The sequence below is a fragment of the Passer montanus genome, unplaced genomic scaffold (genome assembly GCF_014805655.1).
Source record: "Passer montanus isolate IOZ18808 unplaced genomic scaffold, ASM1480565v1 scaffold12, whole genome shotgun sequence".
NCBI classification, from domain to species: Eukaryota; Metazoa; Chordata; class Aves; order Passeriformes; family Passeridae; genus Passer; species Passer montanus.
In genome coordinates, this window is record NW_024358722.1 from 5,275,777 (window position 1) to 5,297,106 (window position 21,330).

Sequence of the window (21,330 nt, forward strand, 5' to 3'; positions counted from 1 at the left end):
ACTGTGTAAACTGTGTATGAAGAGTTCAGTCCGGGAAGTTATCTGGCAGCAACATAAAAATTTTCAAGGACAGAGCTTATAGTAGAAATAGAAGGGAGAGGCCCGTTGCAAGTGTTAAGTTGTTTATGCCTCTGCCTGCCTTGATTTTTCTTTGACTGCATTAGCCCTAAAATTTAATTGTTTTGGTCAAAGTTCTCTTTGTGCACACTATTCCAAAGGGTGCTACTTTGGAATTTGTCTTTCTGCTACAAGTAGCATACAAACCATCCTGTACAGGACTAGATTCAATCAGGCTCTTAAAATGAATCTGAATTAAAGTTGAAATAATTTTCACAGGGTTGTTTTCCTGGGAAAGCAGCGGGAGAACTACTCTGTGCAGTCGTTTTCTGAGTCCCAGAACTTCCTGTTTTGGCACCTTTGCAGTTCATTCAGACTAGACTGTTCTGTAGGACATTTTTGCTGTTCTTGCCATTAGCAAGGAAACCTCACTCCCATGAGATTTTTGCAGCTGGACAGGTAGATGGGCAAGACTCATGAGTAGCTGTCTTGAGTCACATCCAGCCTCTGCCAAACACAGCATAACAGCTTTTTGGCATCCTCAGGGCTCTGTCCCGGTGATGACTCTGAGGACTCCTGTCAAGAAATATTCTACCATTTCAGTGTTTGATTGGACAGTCTGAAACAGTGAGGCACTCAGAGAACTGCTCTGCTGTTCAAATACATCCCTCAGGATTTATAATTCATGGTTTACATTCAATGGAAATTGAATGAGAATGATCACTCTGCCTGGATGTTTCTGGCTAAGATTGACAGTGGAGTTCAGGGCTAGGATAAAAATAAAATTAATTTTGTCTCCTATTGCTTTGCCTGAGATGAGCCTCTCAGACCTGTTTGCCATGCTACAGTCACATGTTCTTTCTGCTATGGAAAGAAGAGCCATGCTGATTGTCAAGGGATGATACAATCATATTGGTGAACCTGCTCAGGGATGGGTGCTGCTCCCATCTAGGATATGCTCTCACTGTGAATAGCACTGCAGACACCCCTCCTTACCCTCAGGCATTCACAGGCTGCCTCTGGAGAAAGGGTGTTGGTTTTCCTCCACAGTGTCTACCCTGCCAGGAATTTCCTCCAGAACACTTCACACTTTTATTTCCCCCTCATTTTATCCTCCTCGGTTTTTTTCCTTGCTCCTTGAGCCTTGTGGCTTAGCACATTTCCCTCATTCCTTTTGATGACTCTGAATGGGAAGTAGAGCCTGTTCCTAATTAGTTCTGATAATGAAGTGCTAACACACTTTGCTGTGTAGGTACAAGTCAGATACTTCAGAGCTGGACCTGTGTGAGGGTTTCATTGCTATTGCTTGTGGTCCCTGGCTTTCTCTGCATCAGTGTTCTGCTGGCTCTTTATCTCCTGGGATTTGCTTAGGTCTTTTTTTATAAGTCTTTTTGTCTATTTCTTTTTTCTTTTAATCAGAATTTTCATTATTTTTGCAGTTAATCAAGTACAATAAATATGCACTTAATAAACGAAATTAACTAAGAATAGTAGTGTCAGTGGTGTGAAGAGCACCCAAAGCCACCCAAAGCTTGTCCCACACAACATGCACCTTAAGAGTCATTAGGAAGGAGAATGTAGTTTGGTCTTTGTGTCCTCTGCCAGAAAGGATAACTGTCCTGAGAATCCTGTCAGCAGGAGACCAAGACCTTCACTTAGTTTAGGATGATTGCTGATTAGTTAATTGGTGTACTGCAGGAGCCTATTTGTTCTGGGTTTGCTGACAGCAAGTAGGAGTAGAAGTCTGTGCCTGTGTCCCTCCATGCTAATCATCTGCCAAACAGCTAGGATTCCTGGCATTCAGGACAATGTATCATCATAAGGGTTGTGAACATTTCCAGTTACTGTGAATGATGCTGTTTCGGGGATCTGGGTATAGTTTGTGTCTATCTGGCTTGACAAAGACCTCATGTAGACAAGAGAGTTCATGTAATAGGAAACAATTAGACTTCAAAGACTCAAAAGCTTAAAACTAAAATAAGATAATAATTTAAACTACTTTCACAGGCAGACATAATGAAAGCCACATACCCTTTAGGCTTAACAAAAGAACCTGGAAAAATTTGCAAAAAGGGAAGATGTGTCTGGGGTTTGTCATGCATCAGTGCTTTTCCTAAGCTTTTTCCTCCTGATGGTAACACTCCTTTCAGCATTACCACAATCATCGTGTTAGATAGATGGCCATTCTTGAAAGGAAATATGCTGTGGGATCATGGATAATGCTTGAGATGTGGTCTGCTAGTCTTGGAATGTGCCTTTTCATTAGAGGCTTGCTGTGATGAAAACTACAAAACAGTATTTTGAAAACAAACAAGAAAACCCAAACAAGCAAACAAAAAACCCAAATGGAGCACTGTTTTTTCTCCTTTGATTCTTGAACCAAAGCGTGTCCTCTCAAATGACAACAGTAGTAGATAGCAATGTGACCAGTGAGTAGAAGAGAATGATCTATCCAAATGGATTGGATGGTCTTAGATAAATACTTTTTCTATCTAGTTAAAATATGTCCTTTCCTTTTAGGAGAGGATCCATGGCACGATCTGGAATGAGATTGATGATTTAAAGGCATTCAAGGTGCTGGATCTAGAAGATTTTGAAAAGATGTTCTCCGCATATCAGAGGCACCAGGTAGGAATGAACTCTTCCATAACTTTTCTGTCTTGAATTTCTGGAGGAGAAATGAATACACGACAGTGGTCTGAGCCCTTGCCAACCTGCAGTCAGGCTGCATCACTTGATGCTCTGCTACTGTTCGAAAACTCTGAAGACCAAAGGAAATTGGGATGGACACATGGGGCAGGGTCTAAACTTCGGATGCAGACATACTTCATGCTCACAGGCAGCTCTTAAGAGACAGAACCTACTAACAGGTAATGCTCTAGTTAATGTCAGTGGCCACTGACTTCTGAAAGCTGCTGAGCTTTACATTTATGTTTGCATATCAAACTTCCTGTTTCTCCCCTTCATCTAGAGAAAAAAGGCTGTAGTTCCCTGAGCACTGAGCAAGGTGACTATTACCTGTCTTTTGCTTTGTCTATTTTTTCTTAAACAGCCAACCGCCTGAACTGGCTAGGTGACAGAAATGGTCTGAATTACATATCATAGAACCAACAGCATACTTTAAAAGTGGCCATTTATTAGAATACCTTCTTTCCCATCCTCTTTTTCTTGGAAAGCAAATCACTTTCAATCTCTCTATCTCCAGTGAATGAGATTTAGCAGCAGACAAGACTGTGCTTTCACTCCTTGAACTCCCCCAGCTTTCCTTTGCTTTTGGAATATTTTCAATGTTTTGTACGCTGCAGAACTGGATCATTACTCTGAAGTTTTAGGAAAAAACACAGACCCAACTACCATAAACAACCTTTATGTTTATTTCTTACAGTGTTGATAAATACTTCATTAACTGACTCAGTACCTTAAAATTTACAATCCAACCCCTTGTCTTTGGATTTTCCATCTTCTACCTTCTGTCTTTTATTTTTCTATCTAATCCAATAAACATAATGAATAACAAAGTATGTGATGTTAACTGTTGCATGATGAGATTTCAGTTCTCATTCTGCTTCTGTAAATAGCTGATGCTTTTTCAGTGGGTCACTTTCTCTTTCTGTAAATCACATTCCTTGAAACAAGATCTTAGTTCACAGAAGGGAAGAAAGGCACACAAAACTTCAGTGCTATTAAGAGATTGGATTTAGACCTGTCCCAAGAGCTTCCGTTCCAATATTTCAGGTGCAAACCTTGCAATTTCCTCACTAGAAATGACCTTGCAAAGCCTTGATTCCTTTTGTCCCCAAAAACCAAAGCCGAAGTTGTCCTGGTCTCAGTTAGAATCATAATATTTATGACTACGTTACCAATCACTGGAAGGCAGCCTGAGCTATTCAGCCATAAACTAACCTGACCCTTACCCCTGCCTCCGTGGGTCTCTGAGCAGTACTCTTCCATCCTCATTAAACACACTTTATGACAGTGGCTCCAGACATTAGAGTAACACTTATGTAAGCTTCTTGTATTTTTACGCTGTTAGACATCTTGCTGCCCTTACAGCTTTTGTTGAGGTTTTTATATTATTTTGGGGGTTTTTTTTCTCCTTAAATAGTTTGTTGTTGTTACTTTACATGATACTTCCTATTTCATCCATACTTGCTTCAGTGTGAACTGGATTCCAATCATCGAGTCGTCATCATTTTCTTTTTCTTTTTTTTTAAGACCAGGCAACCAAAATTGCTTTTGAATTAAAAAATTATGAGAATTTTTTTTCAGTTCACATTTAGTCTTTTTTCCTCTTTTACTTTCGGAAATGTTCCGCTCTGACCAAGTGTGTGTTTATTCTGTGTTTGTGACTTTTAAACTTCATCCAAAAGTCTGTAAAGAAAAATGTCAATGCAGAGCCCTGTTCTTTTGCATCTGAAATGTTGAATGAGTAGATATAAAGACATTTCTTTCTTTGCTGTTATTAGCATGACCTTCATGTTTTTCCCATTTCATTTGCATTAAAATGTTTTTCTATTTCCTAATTTTGTTAATGACAGAGGGTCTCTTCTCCTCTCTCAAGCCCAGTATGTCCTTTTTGGTGGCTATGAGGCAAAGCAAAATTATCCAGTGTACAGAATGCTGGACCAAGTATTCTTGCACTTGTCTTCTGACCTTGCTCTAATCTTACTGTCTAATATTGACCTTTTGATTCAGTATAGCTGGTGTTTTCCTGGAGTAATGAGTAAGTCATGAAATAGTTGGAGTCTGTCTTCCAGAAGTGCAGTACCGCCTCTTTGGTGGTTATTGAGCGCTTTCAAAATACTTGGCTACAAGTTGTTCAAGGGTATAACGTGCCATTGAAACAAGTTGTTGCTTGTTATACTTCTTAGTACCCACAAACTGTGCCTGTGCATCAGGAGAGGAGAACTGACCCTCAAGTTACAAGCCTGGCAGTTCTTTCAGTAAGGCCCTGGACTGGATTTGTAAAGGTATTTAAGCATTGTCCTAGTTAATATTTAAAGACCTAAAAGATTTATGCTTTGGAGACCAAATTTATTATTTTCATAAAATAATAAATATTATTTAAATAATATTTATTTAAATATTATTTATTTAAATAATAGAGACCTAGGACTCTTAGTTCCATGACATCTGCTGATTTAAAATATGCAAAGAAATGCTGAAATACCTTTGAATCATCTGGGCCAGTATTACTTGCTAAGCATTATACGCTCTTAGAAAACAGTGTGTGTTCACACTAAATTCAGCTGCCTTGTTAAACTTTGTATCTTTCTCTGTGCTAATTTTTGGCATGTTTCCTTCTTCGTTATTTGCGACTGCTGCCTGCATAGGACCTGCTAACTAACCCCTCCTCCTGTAAGCAGGTGAGTATTATTGTCTGCTTCCTGATCTTCTTGCCATGTGTGTGAAGTCCTGGACCATGCCATTATGGGGTTACAGCTCATGCTACTCTTTCATATGCCCTTGCACTCTGCTTTCTTAATGGGGAAGGTGGTACAAATAATTCTTTTAGCTATATTATTTCTGTGATAAGAGGTAGTTTGTGTTCTTTCACTTGCTTATATCTCACTGCTGGTGTCTGTAGTCCCTTTTTATGATCCTGAGTGAAAAAGACCAGGGACAAAGAAGAATGTCAGTGCGAACTCTTCCTTAACCAAAGTAATAATACTCTCTTGAGAGGAGAACAAAAGGGTGTCTCAGAGAGCCTTTCCTCCCACTGCTCCTACTTCTGTTCTGTCTACTTTGGACAGTACCAATACATCAGAAAGCCACAGACTTTCTGATAAAGGAAATATTTCTTTGCATAGAACTGGGCACTTTGGCAGAAGGATTTGTGCCATCTGAGGGGCAGGAGAGCTCCAAATGGACAGCTGAAACCCTCAGAAAATTCAGCAAAATATTAAAATGGTGTTTAGATAGAGATATTGGGTTATGCATATGTCTTTAAACTGGCTACCTCTCAAGCAAAATTCTTGGCAACGATTTTGGTAAGAGTGATGCTATCAGGAAAGGATTGTTCGGATATGATCTCTGGTGGTTTCAGAAGAAATTAGTTCTCACGACAAGTGTTCAGGTAACTGTATTTGGGAATTCTAGTCACAACTTTTGCCACATGGGGGAGGCTAACATGGCAGCATATCAAAACAAGTCAATATGGTAGATGTAGTTCTCTGAAGAATTGATAATTGCCAGAAGCTAGGGTGCTGCCATAGTACGAGTCCTCAGCTAACCAAAATCAAATTGCTCTTGAAGCAAAGCACCAATGTGATGAACACATTCCACATGTATAGTCATTTCAGCACTGAAATTTTAGCTGAGTTTTGAATTTGCAACTAAAATACCAAATCTGAAATACTCTTTGAAGCACATAACATAGTGTTATTCCAGATAAGAAGTCAGTAAAGGATGATGGCATAAAACTTAGTCATCTTTGTTGGTTGGCACCAGCTCCAACTGTTCTTGCTTTCAGGGCTTGGGCTCTCTCACAAAAGTTAGTTGCCACTGCCCCCTTGCTCCTCTTTTTCTGTGTCTGAGAAAATATGGACATCCATATGCAATCTGTTTTCCTTGAATTAAGCTTGGAATCTGGCTTTGGTAAAACCTGAGGCTTCATCTGCTTTTGCTTACACATGACTCCAAGTAGCTATAAATACCTGTCTCCTCAATATGAGTTGAAGAGGATATATTTTTATCTGAGTCTAGCCCTTATGACCAAGGAGTGAGCAATGTCTGAATAGTTCAAGTTATTCATCTGTGTTGAACCCTGTAGGTTGGGGAATTGGAAATGGCATGGACAATATTGTATGAATTCCTGCTGGATGGCTTTAAAGAAAGCTGGCTAAACCCCTATCTCACATACATAGCTAAAGACTGAAACTTCTTTTTCTTTGGGATAGATGCTTGTCGCTATCCAGGTGTCCTTGTCTGCAAATATTAGCTAGTGAGGAACAGTGAAGCTCTTAAACCAAGAGCACAGACCCGCAAGTAGCTTTCGTCCTTTCAACAGCTGCCCATCTCCATATTCCCCTGTCTTCCTCCCCAAACGGAGAAAACCTAAGAAAACTTTGAAATCTCTACATGCCAGATCATACTGAGGGCACTCCTCTTGTTGGTATAGTTAGCTATTCTCTCAGAAATAATAAATTTACCCAGTGTGAATTTTGCCTTTTTTGGAAACATTATTTGATGTATTGAGTAGCATTGCAATTTTATTTCTGCCAAGCTTTGGGCACATCTAGAAGAATTTACAAAGTGCATGTCTTCAGCTGGTGAATTGTACCTGTTTAAAAAAGACACTTTCTGTTGTTGGTGGTGGCTCACTGCAACAGTTCTGGATGTAACTGAATGAGTCCTTTGTCTATCCAGGAGCAGCACACATTTGTGGTAGCTGACTGTAACAATAACTGAAATGAAAATTAGCAGTACGAACCTATGATTTACATTGAACTCTCAAATGCTTGGGTGTCAAAATCTCTTTAGAGATTAGCCATGCTGATGTAAGTAAGTCTTGAGTTGCAGAACCTTGAGTCCTGAGAGTGAATTCTGCCATAATCTGACATGTTTCGCTGAGTATCTGCTGTTGGCCACTCCCAGGGACAGGATGCTGGGGCAGATGGACCTTTTGATCTGGCTCAGCATGCTTGCTGTTGTATGCTAAAAAAGAAGTCATGTTGCTTATTTGATGGGTGCATTCAAAGCTATGTTATACTGGTAAATCACAAAATTTCAAGGCCTGACATTATGGATATGACATAAAAAGGCATTTTTTAAAATGGTTCCAGCAGCAGTTAGCTAGGAAAATAAAAACTAGGTGGTCAGACTGAGTTTGCAAATATTTTATCTCTGTGTGCTATGACAGATATTATGGACTGTTATTTTCAAGTTTTTTTCAGGTGATTATGGCAATGGGGTTATACAGACAACTTTGCAAAAGGGTGATTTCTGTATTAAAGGTATTAATTAGCTTTTAAAAGAGAAAATAGTTTAAATTTAGATTTTTACCATTTAGTAAGATATATGTAGTAAGATAAATGACGTTTTGCCCTACTATTTGCATCTCTCATATAAGATGGATTGGTCAGGTCCATTGGCAGCCATAAGACACAGCAAAGGGGTTTTATTGCTTGTGCTGCAGCCTTTCAAGAATGCTGTGTAACCCCTGGAGGAGGCATCTGCTGAAGGATATGCTGTGACACCAGTGAGCTTCATCATAATGAACCTGATTCTCCTATCATGCCCATTTTTCACATTACCATAATGTAATTATTGGTAGGGTGAGTCCAATAGGCCAGAATCAGGTCCAGTATTTGGGATTAAGGAAGAGCTTATAGATGTTAATGAATGACTTCTGTTTGTCTAGTATCACAGGATCAACCCCCATGCTTTCTGCCTTTGTATTCCTTTCTTATCATGTGGGTGGATTTTTCTAGGTTGGGATGGATTTGTTCATTACACTGAGCTAAGTCTATCAGTCTTGAGTGAGAAACATAATACTGATTGTTTTCCCTCCCTTTTGAAATACATGCAGAAAGAGATGGGCTCAACGGAAGACCTCTACCTCTCCACACGAAAGGTGAAAGAGCTCTCTGTGATTGATGGCCGGAGGGCACAGAATTGTGTCATTCTCCTTTCCAAGTAAGTGTGCTAAGCCTTAGCTCACAGGGTGTGCCATGATCAATGCAGAGGCAAGAGGGGATGAAGTTAAACAAATGGATGTGTTTCTTTTCCCAACTAGACCTGCTGTTTAATACCTGCAGAGCCTCAGACTCTCTTACAGTGTCATAAAAGCATGTTTCTCATACATGTTATCTCACTTAATAAAAATATCCACACACACACATTTTGTGTGTCAAACAGGTGGGCATCAGCTTCTATCAGAAGACTCATCATCAGAAAATGATCAGTACTCATTGGTAGATGAAAGCAGTTCTTTGGCAGTGCTTGCACTTCACTCTAAGTAATGTGTCCCCCATGTTCTATTTCTGTCATTTGTCTCTGTTCTGTGTGTTTCTTTCTAAATATTGCTCTGACCTTCTCCCTGAAACACAGCAGAGCTGAGTGTGGTGTTCATTTTGGACTTGTGGTAAGAACAGTGGCAAACACAGGCATTCATATTCAAGACCCTGAGATGAGCTCAGCTGGTTAGACCATGGTGCTGATAACATCAAGGCTGCGGTTTAGATCCCTGTATGGGCCATTTACTAAAGTGTTGGACTCAATGATCCTTGTGGGTCCCTTCCAAATCAGCATATTCTGTGATGAATTAAGTCTTCTATTAGTAAATTAGGTTTTTGAAGCCAAGAGTTGCCTCCATGTTATTCCTGCAATGACTAATGCATTCAAATGCAGTGACATCATGGCCCTCTATTTTTTCATACCTCTCTTCCAACATGAGTGCTGGGTTTGAGGTCTGTCACTATCCGATTTGTTCAGACACTGATCAAACTGAGAAAGTTGCCTTTCCTACCAGAGGAGGGACAGCAAGGCTGGAGACAAAACCTGACGAAACTGTGGCAGTACTGAGCACCAAAAGTGTTTCATTGGGCAGTAGAAAATATGGGTTCATATGGATGTGATGCTTGTCTGCTGTAGCAAGCTGATAGGTAAAGCAAGGTTGCAGCCAGACCACCAGGAATGGAGTGAGTTCTTTCCCTTGCTTAGTGAAACCCATGGAGGCTCTCATTATGCTACTTATGTGGCATTAGCATGCATGTCAGCAGGACCTCCACCGTCCAAACCTTCACTGAGGAAAGGCTTACATTTCTCTCTCTGCAGCAGTTGCCAACACATCTTTGCTGGTGTTGGCAACTGGCTGAGGCTGGGACAGAGGGATGGGGAAGCATAAGGGCACCAGGATTTTCATGCTATTTGACAGACTACTGAATTGTGTCTGGGGTTCAGATTAACTCTCTAAGCAGGTGGACCATTTCCTGGAAGTGGTAACATCATGTGTTCAGTTGGCTGGGCTGAGGAGGATCCAGGAAGGTGGTCCATGACTTGATGTGGCACTAGATATTAATTTGTAAAAATCTTCTGTCACAAAACCAAAAGCAATGTGGATAGCAGCAATGCATGTTTTTCAACATTCACCTCCTCAGGTGTGCAAGTCTGAGCAATCTTACCTTGAGAAGAATCCTTTCCAAACAGAAAGAGGGAGGTGACAATTTCTGTGTTTTGTCTTTCTTTTTACTGCCTTCAGCAGTAAGGTCATTGAAGCATGAACCTTGCACTTCAAGATACATGGCATGTGTTCACTCCAGGCATGCCATGAAGTTAGTGCAACTTGAACTGCTAGTCTGGACTCAAACCAGAGGTGAAAAGCTGTGTTTTGTGACTGTCAGCTTCTCCACCAGGAAATATCCTGCTCTTATTGTTAGCAGGTCTAACATGGAGGATAGAGATTTGGAGACTGTGGTGTCCCTGTGGAGCCTGCAAGTTTGCACTGTGCTCTGTTAACTTTGTTGCTGTGGTATTGGAAACACCACCTGCCAGGGCTATCCCACTGGTTTAGGTAATTGAATGTTTGTAACAGATAGTGTTACATCCAGAATATCAGAAATATTGTTCAGGTTGGCCCAGGATTGGTATTCCTCCCCATACTTCCCTTTTAAATGCAACCAGAAAAGCAAAAATCATTGAGAACTAAAATAGCACCTTTACATTCTTGCCCCTTTTTTTTTTTCAGTTTGCTGTTATACGGTTCTAATATTAAAGACAGGAATTGGGAAGAATGGCTGCAGACAATAGTTGAAAAGGCTTTATAAGCCCTTTGCAGGTTTTTTCATTACTCCACATCTTCCTGCTTGAGGTTAGACCCTGAAGAAGAGACACTCGCAGCCAAATCATCCCTGCACTGCACTGCATTGCTGCCATGCACTTGCTGCTCCTGCAGCACAGCTCATATACGAGCATGGGGGTGTGCACACACATGCAGTGAGAGGGGATTTAAAACTGGTGACAAACAAAATGAGTTTCTGCAACCCAAAGCTGCAGCCCCAGATTTCAGGTTGTCACAATATCTGCCAACAGCTGTTTCCAATTGACTCATACTGTGCATATAACCCTGTAGTTTATTCCCCCTTTGCTTACACTAAACCATCATGTCCTTTAAAGTAAAATAGCTGTATGGGTTGGGTTTTCTTTCCCTCCCCTACTCAAATGTTTTTGTTTTACTAACACTGTGTTAGAAGGGGTCAGGCTGAGCTCATATTTCATATGGTCCAACAAGCCAAAACCTATCAAGAGTGAGAAATAGATGTCTCTTGCTTTCTTTTGCAGAGACTACTGCATGGTAGGCTGAGAAGAGATGAAAATTGAATTGCTAGTTGATTTTTGCTGACATCTAACAAATTCATAAACCTTTCTCCCTCATCTCATCTTTACTTCCATAAAAAAATATCTCTTTCAACTACTTGACAGTAGCATCTTTCAGTTTTCCTGCAGAGAAAGGATGAAATTGCCCCTGTTTAATAGAGTCTGATGGATCTAAAACAAAGCTCTGTTCCATAGGCCATCTTCAAAGGCTTAAAAAAGCATAAGATATGTCTCTCTCACAGTACTTCCAGTAGGCCATAGTTCAACCAGGGCATGGAACCATCTGTTTGTAGTGAGGTCAGGCACCCACCAGCTTCAAATTTAGCTTTCTTAATGGTTTTTCAAATATATAGTTACTTTTGTTACAGTGGAAATCTGCTATCTCTCATGAATTTCCTGATGTATTCAGTTTCCTCCAGGCTGGAGTTTTGTTGTCAGACTTGTGTGGTCTGGAAGAGTCATCCCAGATCCCTATGTTTCCTTACTTTCACCTGGCAGCTGGAAATTTCTCTGACCTCTCTCACCACTATGGCTTCTCCCTGCCTCCATTACTTAAGTAATTGATAATATTTTCACTGTTCTGTTTTTGTAGTGACATTTCTTTAAATGTTCTTGCAGAGCATGCTCAATATATGTATTGTTGACTGTCTTGCTCTGTGAAATGCTCTGGAGACATTCAGTTCTTAGAGACATCCTGCTTGGAAGAAGGCTGAACTTATACTTACGGAACTTCATTGACATAATTATTTTGCATGCCATCTAGCAAAATAATTATGTCAATGTTCTTCTAAATAATGTGTTGAGTTTGTTATTTCTGTGGCTCAGTGAGCCGGCAGTAACCTTGGAGGCTGGAAACAGTGGGCATGCTAGCAAAATGTTGTAAAACCAGTAGTAGCAGAAGGCAGAATCTGACTACACAAGAATAGTTTTAAATGTGAATGTGACATTAGACAGGTACTAGCAGGCAGGTTTATCAAATGTTTGTGGCTTTGTCAATTCAAACATCAGCAAGGGAGAAATAAAAAGGCTTGGGCAGAATTTCCAATGAGAACACGAAAGAGATAAACTCTTTTTCTCACATCACTGTACCTCCTCAGTGCTTTTAAACTCTTTCAGTTGAATCATTAAGGTGACAAGCTGTTCAGTCCATGTCACTCTCTGTGTGCCAGCTTTGCACTGCCCCAGTCCCTGTGTGCTTTTCTGCCATGTGACAATTCAGTGTTCACCCTTGTTTTAAAGTAAATTTGAAGTAGTATGATATTCTAGGGTACAGATCACATCTTGATACAGAAAGAGCTGATTGGACTCAGCATTCCTGTTCCTCAGTGTGATGTATTGAAAAACACTGGGCAGTAACCAGTGCCTGCTGGGTTCCTGTAGAGATTTTTTGGTTTTAAATAAAGGTCCACAATAAATGGCTTTACCTGCTATGCTGAGTATGATTCTCCAAGGCAAACTGAACACATTAGTCAGTGCTATCCAATCTGAGATCACAACTAGGAACCTGAAGGTAGGGTTGTGATAAAAGGTGAACCACTGCTTCATCAATATCTCATGGTAATTTGGGGTTTCCATATTTGGTCCTGCTTTACTTCTCTTGGCTCAGAAACATAGTCATCCTCAGATCCTTCTTGGAAGGCATCTGAGAGTATTTGAATGCAAAGTTGCTTGGTCACTCATGAGCTTATGCTGAAGGAGAACAAGAAAAGAAAATACTGTTTCTTTCTGTACTTGCCAGAATACTTTCACAGTAATGTTCTGAAAAGGCACTGGTGTTTATTTTTTTTCCCCAACATGTTGGTATAATGGTGTAAGATGTACCTGGTAAAATGTCCTAGCTGTTGTCCCACAAAGGATAAAGCACTGTTGTCTTCACTAATGAGATGAGTGGGCAGCTGAGATAAAAGGATGTGGAAAGCGTGGCTTCATCTTTCTGTCTTCTGGCTGAATGTGCAGTTAGACTAGCCTGCCTCCTGAATGCTGCTTCTGAGAGGAGGCCTTTACAGAGTAGTGACAATCAGTATTCCCAAAACATAGATATTGAAAAGCCTGCACTTTGGGAGCTGTACAGAGCCTTAGGAGAGCTCAGGAGTTAGAGAAAGCTCATGTCTCAGTCATAAAGTTTTGGAATTAATTAACTAGTAGCCTGTGTGAAATGACTTTGTGGAGATGGAGTATTCTGCAGTCACTAAAAGCTAAGATTTGGGTGAGCTGCACAAACTGGCCTTAAGACATAGCTGAGTATCAATCAGTGCCTGTCACTGTCACAGCTACTGCTATTGGCATCTGTTGGGAGCACTGTATTTCAGTGGTAGGTAGGTATAAAATGTCCTTGATACATGATAATCAGTCCTCTTCTCTAAGGTAAAAGAAGCAGTGGGTCTGTGATCCCAGTGGTATGGGAACTTAACATAGCTGGAAAAACCCCTCCATCTCTCTGTTAGGGGGAAAGTATGCTTCCTTCTCAAAAGCTAGGAACAATCCAAGGAACAAGCCCATGATGTAACTCACTTTTTCCATGGAGGGGGAGATGGTTAATGAGTGACAAGAATTTTGCTTTGATTCATGGGAGGGAGAAAGAGAGGGAGGAGGTTGCTGTGAGTTAAATCAATGGATATATTTAAGGAGAAAAATGACTGAGCACTGGGTGTCTGTAAGGGAAGTTGATGTAAAACTGCAACATGTCTCCCAGGCATGTTTGAGTCCGGCTGCCAGCGTTCTCCAAGAGGACGAAACAATAAACCACTTGATGTCTGCAAGTGAAGCTGGTGTTAAATCAGTCGAGGTGTCCTGGGGAGATTAGTGATGAATTACTCTGCAGAGTCAATAGAGATTATTTATGACGCCGGAGGGGATAGAGGGAGGCAGGCTAAGTACCATATCAGAAGTTATTTGGTACTTGTTGAGCTTTAACATTGCTTGAAGATGACTCAAGCAGTTGGACTTCCATATACTGCCACCAGATGTATGGGTGAGGGAAGAAGGAGGGAGTATTCTCAGTAAAGATCCTTTTCCTTCCTCATCTGGCCAGTGTCAGGCTCCTGTTGAACAAAAACAGGCAGTATTTGTGCTATGAGTGAATGTGCTGCAGCTGAGCAAAGGGGCACTGTATTTTGTTCTGGTCACATTTACTTCCTGTGTCGTGATTCCGGGATACGTGATTTCGAGAAGTGTAAGCAGAGGGAATATAGCTTGAATTGTATGCTGTTCCAAATTGAGTTACCTCCAGCAGCTGGAGGAAGAGTGCCTGGATCTGCAAAGCTTGTAAGAAAGTCATTGCAGCTTTCCAATAGATACCAAAATGTAATTTCTGTAGTGTAAATTTTTGGGCCATAATTCCACTTTAATTTTGCTCTCTTATATGAGTTTTAGGCTCTGAGGGATGCCTCTTTTCAGTTTTAAATGGAAAGATTTTACACATCTGCTTTAGGTTCTTCTTTAATCAGTTCACCTGCTTCTGTTTAAAACCAGCACATCTGTTTCACATTACTGCTGGCCATCTTTAAGATCTGCTACATGGCTGGGCATGAGTTTTGAAAATACAAGAAGAATCACTTGATTAACAGTTCTTTGGCCGATTATTCAGACAGTTTGTAAATGGGAAGATCTGTGTTTTGTGTCATTGTTTCTTTTGAAAGGCATCCTGTCCCAGAAGAATAACAAGCCCATTTTGTAAGAGTACGATTGTTCTGCTGTAAATCCTTCCATACTAGTAATTAGATTGGTAATAATCTAGGATGCACACCTGCAGGCACCATGACCCCGTTGCAGTCCTGTAAGTGACCAAGTTAAACTGCTTCTCGGCAGGGGACTGGCAAGCTTTCTGCTTTTCTCTACTGTGGGCTAAACCATTCAAACCAGATGTTTTTCTGCTGATGGCTGGCGGGGCACAGAATCATCCAAGAAATCAAAGTGTTTGTATAACTCTCTGTCCTTGGGGCTCTCAATTATTTTTGAACAGAAGATGTTTTCAAGAGTATTTAATGCTGATGAATGGCAGCAAACAGAATCCTTAGAATCCTTGGCCTTCTGGACAGAGCAGCAAGATCAGTGGTAATACATGCAACGCTGTTGTGTTGCTGTGCCTCAAACCTGTTTATTTGGTCCTGTTTACTGCATCCCCAAACACACACAGAGGTACTTCCACTGTGTAATGGGTGGTCAGTGAGTAATTGCTTGTGTTATTTGCATGGAAAACATGAAAATGCACCCTCATTCTTTGTAAATTCTGTGAAAGTAGCAACGTAACCCCTCCACTCTGGTGTTAATAGGTTGCTTTATTTCGTTCCCTCTCACAGTCTGTGTGCCTGTGTTACAAGTTAAGTCTAATCTGCAGACTGCAGATTCTGAAAAATGCAAAGGTGCTCTCTAAAGGAAAGATAATCAACAAAATGTAGCACTTCAAAACCTTCAGGCGCTGAATTGTTTGGGCGTGTGTGTATGTGACTCCTAGGGACCAGGCCCACAGCCACCAGTTTTAGTCCTTCTTTGGTCACAGTGTTTGATTGGTTCAGAGTCACATAGCCATGGACTTTACAATTCACTATTTAGTCCTGCTTTCTGATTGAGGCTGTAGAGCTTTATGCAGAACCTCATGTACTGAAGTTTGTGTTTTTCATCTAGTGTCAAACTAATGACCTGAAATAAGAAGTTTCCAACCTTTCTATTGTACAGCTATTAATCCTTGTATCTCATCTGAGCATCGACCAATTATGAAGCTTTTCTGGAAATTCAGTACTTTATCTTGCTTAGCTGGTATCAGTTTTCCCTCCTTGTGGAAAGACGACATGATGACTAACTTGGAACACAATAAGAGCAATTAGTTCAGAGATGTAATACATACAAGATTTCAAATGTCTGTTGATTCACGTTTTAGTTTCCAGCCGTTGGATATATTGGGTAATATTAAAATATTTTAATTTTCTTATATTTAGTAATATTTCCTGTCTGTAAAAAAAAACAAAAAAACTTTTTCTTTTGCTTTTACCATATTTTTCCAAAAATGTGACTCTATCCAAATGCCAATGGCAATATGAAATTTCAATATGGAACTTCTTAGTACTGAAGACTAAAACATTTTGCTTCATGCATCAGCCTGTCTCATATTTGCATTTTCTTTTTCTACTGTAAATTAATTATACTGATAGTAGAGCATTCATGGAGACTGTAGACTTCACTCTTCAAATATTTCTTTTTACACTCTGCTGTTTCAGTCCCAAAATGGAGATTTTCTTGTGGATAGCTTTTCCTTTATGGTTCACTTCAATATTTCCTACTCTCCCGAAATGACCGAATATCATGGGTTGGGGTTGGTGCATTTCTTTGTTGACATCTGCTCTGAGAACAACCAAGTTCATTTCAGGCAACATCAAACAACATCTTGGTAATGACAAATTTTGACTCCTCCTAATCTTGACAAAATTTGACTCCTCCTGGATTTCGAGTGGAGACTTTGAGACTTCTTTTCTTTATTGATTTTGTGTTCTGAGACTTCTTTTCTTTATTGATTTTGTGTTCAGTTGTGGCTGATGACTCCTACCAATTGTGCACAGGTTGACAGGAGCAGGTGGTAAGGAGAGTGTAATCTTAGTACCTCAAATAACATTTAAAAGCTCTTGTTTTCAGAGCTTGTTTGACAATATGAAACATGGATATGCAGATGCTGTCTGTTCCTTTGTAATCTGTCATTAGTGACAGCGTGAATTTACCTAGCACAAGCAGTTTTATTGCAAGTAAACTCTTTCTCAGTAAGGGAGTTTTCAGTCCCATTATTTGTTACTCTGGGAGATGCTTTAATATTCACAAGTCAGGATGTTACATGAGCTCACAGTCAGAAGTAACATGGACATGAAGGGTTTTACTATAGCAAAATAACTTAATGAGGGAGGTATCCGGTGTGGGGGAACGTGGAAGTACTTTTGATCTAGAAGGACCTGATTGTTATTAATCACCATCTGATTTTTGATGTGTGTTTGATTAGCTGAAGAGGATAAAAATATGTTATCCATAAAACCTCTGTATTTAGAACTGATTTATTCCTCTTACTGAATATTCTAGAATAGCAGCTTCACAGTAGAGCTTGCCTGTTTAGTGCAGCATTTCAGGCTTCCTACTTTCTCAATTGTCAGTCACTTAAGCTTTGCACTAATGGCACAACGTTGATACTTTTGAAAGGTTGAAGCTGTCTAATGAAGAAATCAGACAAGCAATCTTGAAGATGGATGAACAAGAAGACCTAGCGAAAGATATGCTTGAGCAGGTGAGAAAGATTAAAGTCAGATACAACTTGTTTTTAGGTCTTCCACTGCCTTTTCTCAAGTGGTTGTGTGTACTGGCACTGCTGTTTTTCTGCAGGTGAGAACTTGGCTCTGTCATGTCAGTGGAGCTGCACAGGAGAGCATGAGTAACGTATTTTTCCCAATGTTGTCCAGTGTACCTCTGTCGTGTAACTGTTTCTCTTCTTGATGCAAAATTTGCATGATTATGGGTGGCATGAGGTTTCTTTTTATGTCCTCTCTATTCCATAATTTTTCCCATCTCTACTTTTTCTTGCTGATTATTTATTGTTGCTTTCCTTTTCCTATTTGTTGTTGTTTTCCTTTTCTCTTTCTTCATCTCCTTTCTTTACCTGCCTTTTCTATCAGGAAGTGTCAGGAACCAGGCCATGTAAGTGAATGACTAGAGCCAGGACTAGAAGGGATCTCACAGGAACATTAGAAGAGGAGCCAGGGATTTCCATCCCCACCACCTGGTTGAATGTATAACTTTTAAGGAAAAACCTCCCACAATTACACCACCATTTCCCAATTTCCATTTATAGAAGGTGACAGATGGTGCTTTGACCAAAGAGACGTGATAAAGTTCCTTAGGAGTGGGCAAAACATTATAATTATGAACTGTCTAATAAATGTGATTCCTTCTTTCTGTGCAGTCACAGTGTTTAATCATGCACAAAAAAGTTTTCCATTTTGGAAGTTTATAGCCTACTTGTCATGTTATCTGAATGACCACAGCTGCTCCAAAAGTCTCTGCAAGCTTCTGATGCTCCGCGCCTTTGAATATCACATATTTGCAGAGTGCAATAAAGTATTAGCAAGTGGTAAAAGGCAGAGTACTTCATATGCCTTGTGAGCAGGTTTTGTTGGTGTTAGCTGAGGCTGTGTGCAGGGCAGTATTTATAACCATACTAAAGCACAACTGCCACCAGATCTGTCAAAAATCTGTCCAAGTATGAGCTTTTAAGGTCAGCATATGAATAGCAGCCAGTGTCAGACGCATATCTAGTTGTTTGATTATTGTTTATTGTTTCAGCAGTGTAGGGCATGCCTGAGAGAGATAGATGAGGCTTTGTGTGTACTCTGCAATAGGCACGATGGGTACTTCACTGTGTTAGGGACACATCCTGCTCTTGTTTGCACCGATCTAAACTCCAAGTAGTGCTATGGGAATCAAGTTGTCTCTGTACTTCCCCTTGGGTAAGTTGCAGTAGCACTTGGCCTTTAGGATTTTGAAATGGGAAATTCCCCATAGAATTAAAAATTAATCTTAATGGGGTCAGTGAAGGATAAAGGCAGAACAGCAAGCAAGGGTTTAGAAGAGGTCAGTTTTGTAGACACAGCTGCACTTTTTTGAAGTTATGGTCACACGGCTGAGTCAATGTAATGCTTCCCAGTGGTAGCAGGGAAATCTGAGGGCTCTCATTCCACCAGGGTTTGTTTGTACTCCTCTGTCCCCCTCTCATTTTCCTTGGATCTCACATCTCAGTGTTTGGTTTGTGTCTCTCACTCTAGCTACTGAAGTTCGTTCCTGAAAAGAGTGATACTGACCTGTTGGAGGAGCACAAACACGAAATTGAGCGCATGGCCCGGGCAGATCGTTTCCTCTTCGAAATGAGCAGGTCTGTTTGATACATTATGGGAGAGTGCATGCAGGAAGCAGCTGTAATTGTTATTGAAAATGGATAATCTGGCACTGCAGGGGAATGTGCAATATTGTGGGCCAGCATTATACTCTGTGTTTGCCAGAAGCCTGTGAATGTTACAAATATTTTTGTTCATGCACAAATTTTATCGACAAGAAGCACTCTCTGTGCATAAGGGCCTGTGCCCTGACAACCAGCAGAAATGTGCCTCCTCTGCCTAAATTTGTTCACAAAAAGGAATGCAGATCCAAGTGTCAGATGTAATGTAACCAGGGGTCAGGATTTCATATAGATCCCTTTTTCTGTTAAGCTATCTCATCTCCTCATCCTCTGACCCTCTTTCTTGTTCCAACTTTGCTACACCCCTGATTAGGATTAACATTTTGTTCTGCTAATGGAGGTGTAGCTGGCATCTCCCATGACTATATTTTGAATATAGTGGGAATTCTTCCAGCTCCTTTTCAGTTGACAGCAAAACGTGACTTGAGGTCCACCATTTTCATAACAAAGTTGATTATGTAGTGTTTTCTGTTTGAACTATGTCCATAATCCCATGCCTTGGCTTCATGGTACTGAACATTCAACCATTAGATTGTGTGGGGAGCATACTGGCCCTGGGCTTCAAGAGTTCCGGTTCAGTGTTGGCTTTCCTGTGCCCTTCATGCAGGATTGACCACTACCAGCAGCGGCTGCAAGCATTATTCTTTAAGAAGAAGTTTCCAGAGAGGCTGGCAGAAGCAAAACCAAAAGTGGAAGGTATGGTTAATAAAGCTTTTTCTAAGAGTTGGGCAGAGGGGTAGGGAAGGTCAAGAGAGGCTTGTCTTCAAAGGAGGTGCTGGTACATGCATGCTGTGTTTGTAGAGCCAGCGGGCCCAAGGCGTGTCTAAGAAACTAGTTCTGTCTGACACTCTTCTTTCACCCATTGACTTAATAAAGTCTGTTCCATGATTGTTACACTGTAAATACGACCCGACAAATATGACAGCATGCTGTCAGGCTGTGGTGAGCTGCCAAAAACATTCATAGCCTTTCTGTGCAGGTCAACTTTCCCTTCTCACCCTCAAGACCTTGCACTTCCCTCTTTAATGGGCACTTAGAACAGATACTTCAGGACACTGATGCTCTGGGAATGTATAACCTAGAAGGGGGGGGGGTGTGTGGTTTCTGTACCACGTCCATGGTTATTGCAGAGAAGAAGTGAGTGTATTCTACTCTACATTTTCAGAAAACTAGCCTTCCCTCTGTTCTCACTGGCTATGCTTTTATAGTGTGAGGTAACAGGAGAGCAGCCTTGGTCCTATGTTCAGAGGAGCTTCCTACAAGTTCGCTGTAGAGCATTTTTCTTCCAGTTGTCCTCATTCCGGGGGTGTGTGGATGCAGGAAGGACAGCACACAGACAGAGTTGCAGCAGTTGTGCAAATGCTATTCAGGGTATTTCAAATTATGGGCTCAAGCATGTTAAAAACAGCCACTATAACTTGTTCTTCTTTTTTCTCTCTCTTCAAGCCATTCTTCTGGCATCCAAAGAACTCATCCGAAGCAAGCGTTTGAGGCAACTCCTGGAAGTAGTTCTTGCTTTTGGGAATTACATGAACAAGGGCCAAAGGGGAAGCGCTTATGGCTTCAAAGTCTCCAGCCTGAACAAAATTGCAGACACCAAATCCAGCATAGACAGGTGGGGTGAAAGGCCATAAATACATTGGTACCTGTGCTGCTGCTTCTCTTAGCATAGTAGTGAAAATGGGCTTTTGTTTGGTTTTTGCTCTGTAGACAATTGAAAATTGTGTCTTATTTGTCATTTAAATAGTGTTTTTCACTCTTAAAGATTCTGCAGCAATTAAGACCAGCTATTAACACAGCAACCAAATTCTGCCATTTCTCTGGATAATGTCCATCTGATGTTACAGACCTTATGCATAGATGACGAAATATACTTCACAAAAACTGAAATAAGTTTGGGGAGGAGGAGGATTTTTATGGAGTTTTCTCTTTCTACCAAAGTTTTATGGCCATGGTTTTGAAAAAAAAAAAAAAAA

The 21,330-nt window shown here is 40.6% G+C and overlaps 1 protein-coding gene across 5 annotated transcripts in view; it reads left to right on the forward strand.

Annotated features, from left to right (window-relative positions):
- DAAM2 (dishevelled associated activator of morphogenesis 2) overlaps positions 1 to 21,330 on the forward strand; it is a 202,292-nt gene that overhangs the window by 158,374 nt on the left and 22,588 nt on the right. For 4 of the 5 annotated variants that reach the window (XM_039697967.1, XM_039697968.1, XM_039697966.1 and 1 more), the window contains 7 exons: positions 2,578 to 2,685; positions 5,391 to 5,423; positions 8,588 to 8,694; positions 17,548 to 17,632; positions 19,164 to 19,270; positions 19,962 to 20,050; positions 20,801 to 20,969. In XM_039697967.1, coding sequence (XP_039553901.1) covers positions 2,578 to 2,685; positions 5,391 to 5,423; positions 8,588 to 8,694; positions 17,548 to 17,632; positions 19,164 to 19,270; positions 19,962 to 20,050; positions 20,801 to 20,969 — 698 coding nt within the window. The remainder of the gene's footprint in view (positions 1 to 2,577; positions 2,686 to 5,390; positions 5,424 to 8,587; positions 8,695 to 17,547; positions 17,633 to 19,163; positions 19,271 to 19,961; positions 20,051 to 20,800; positions 20,970 to 21,330) is intronic. The other variant, XM_039697970.1, reaches the window with a different exon arrangement.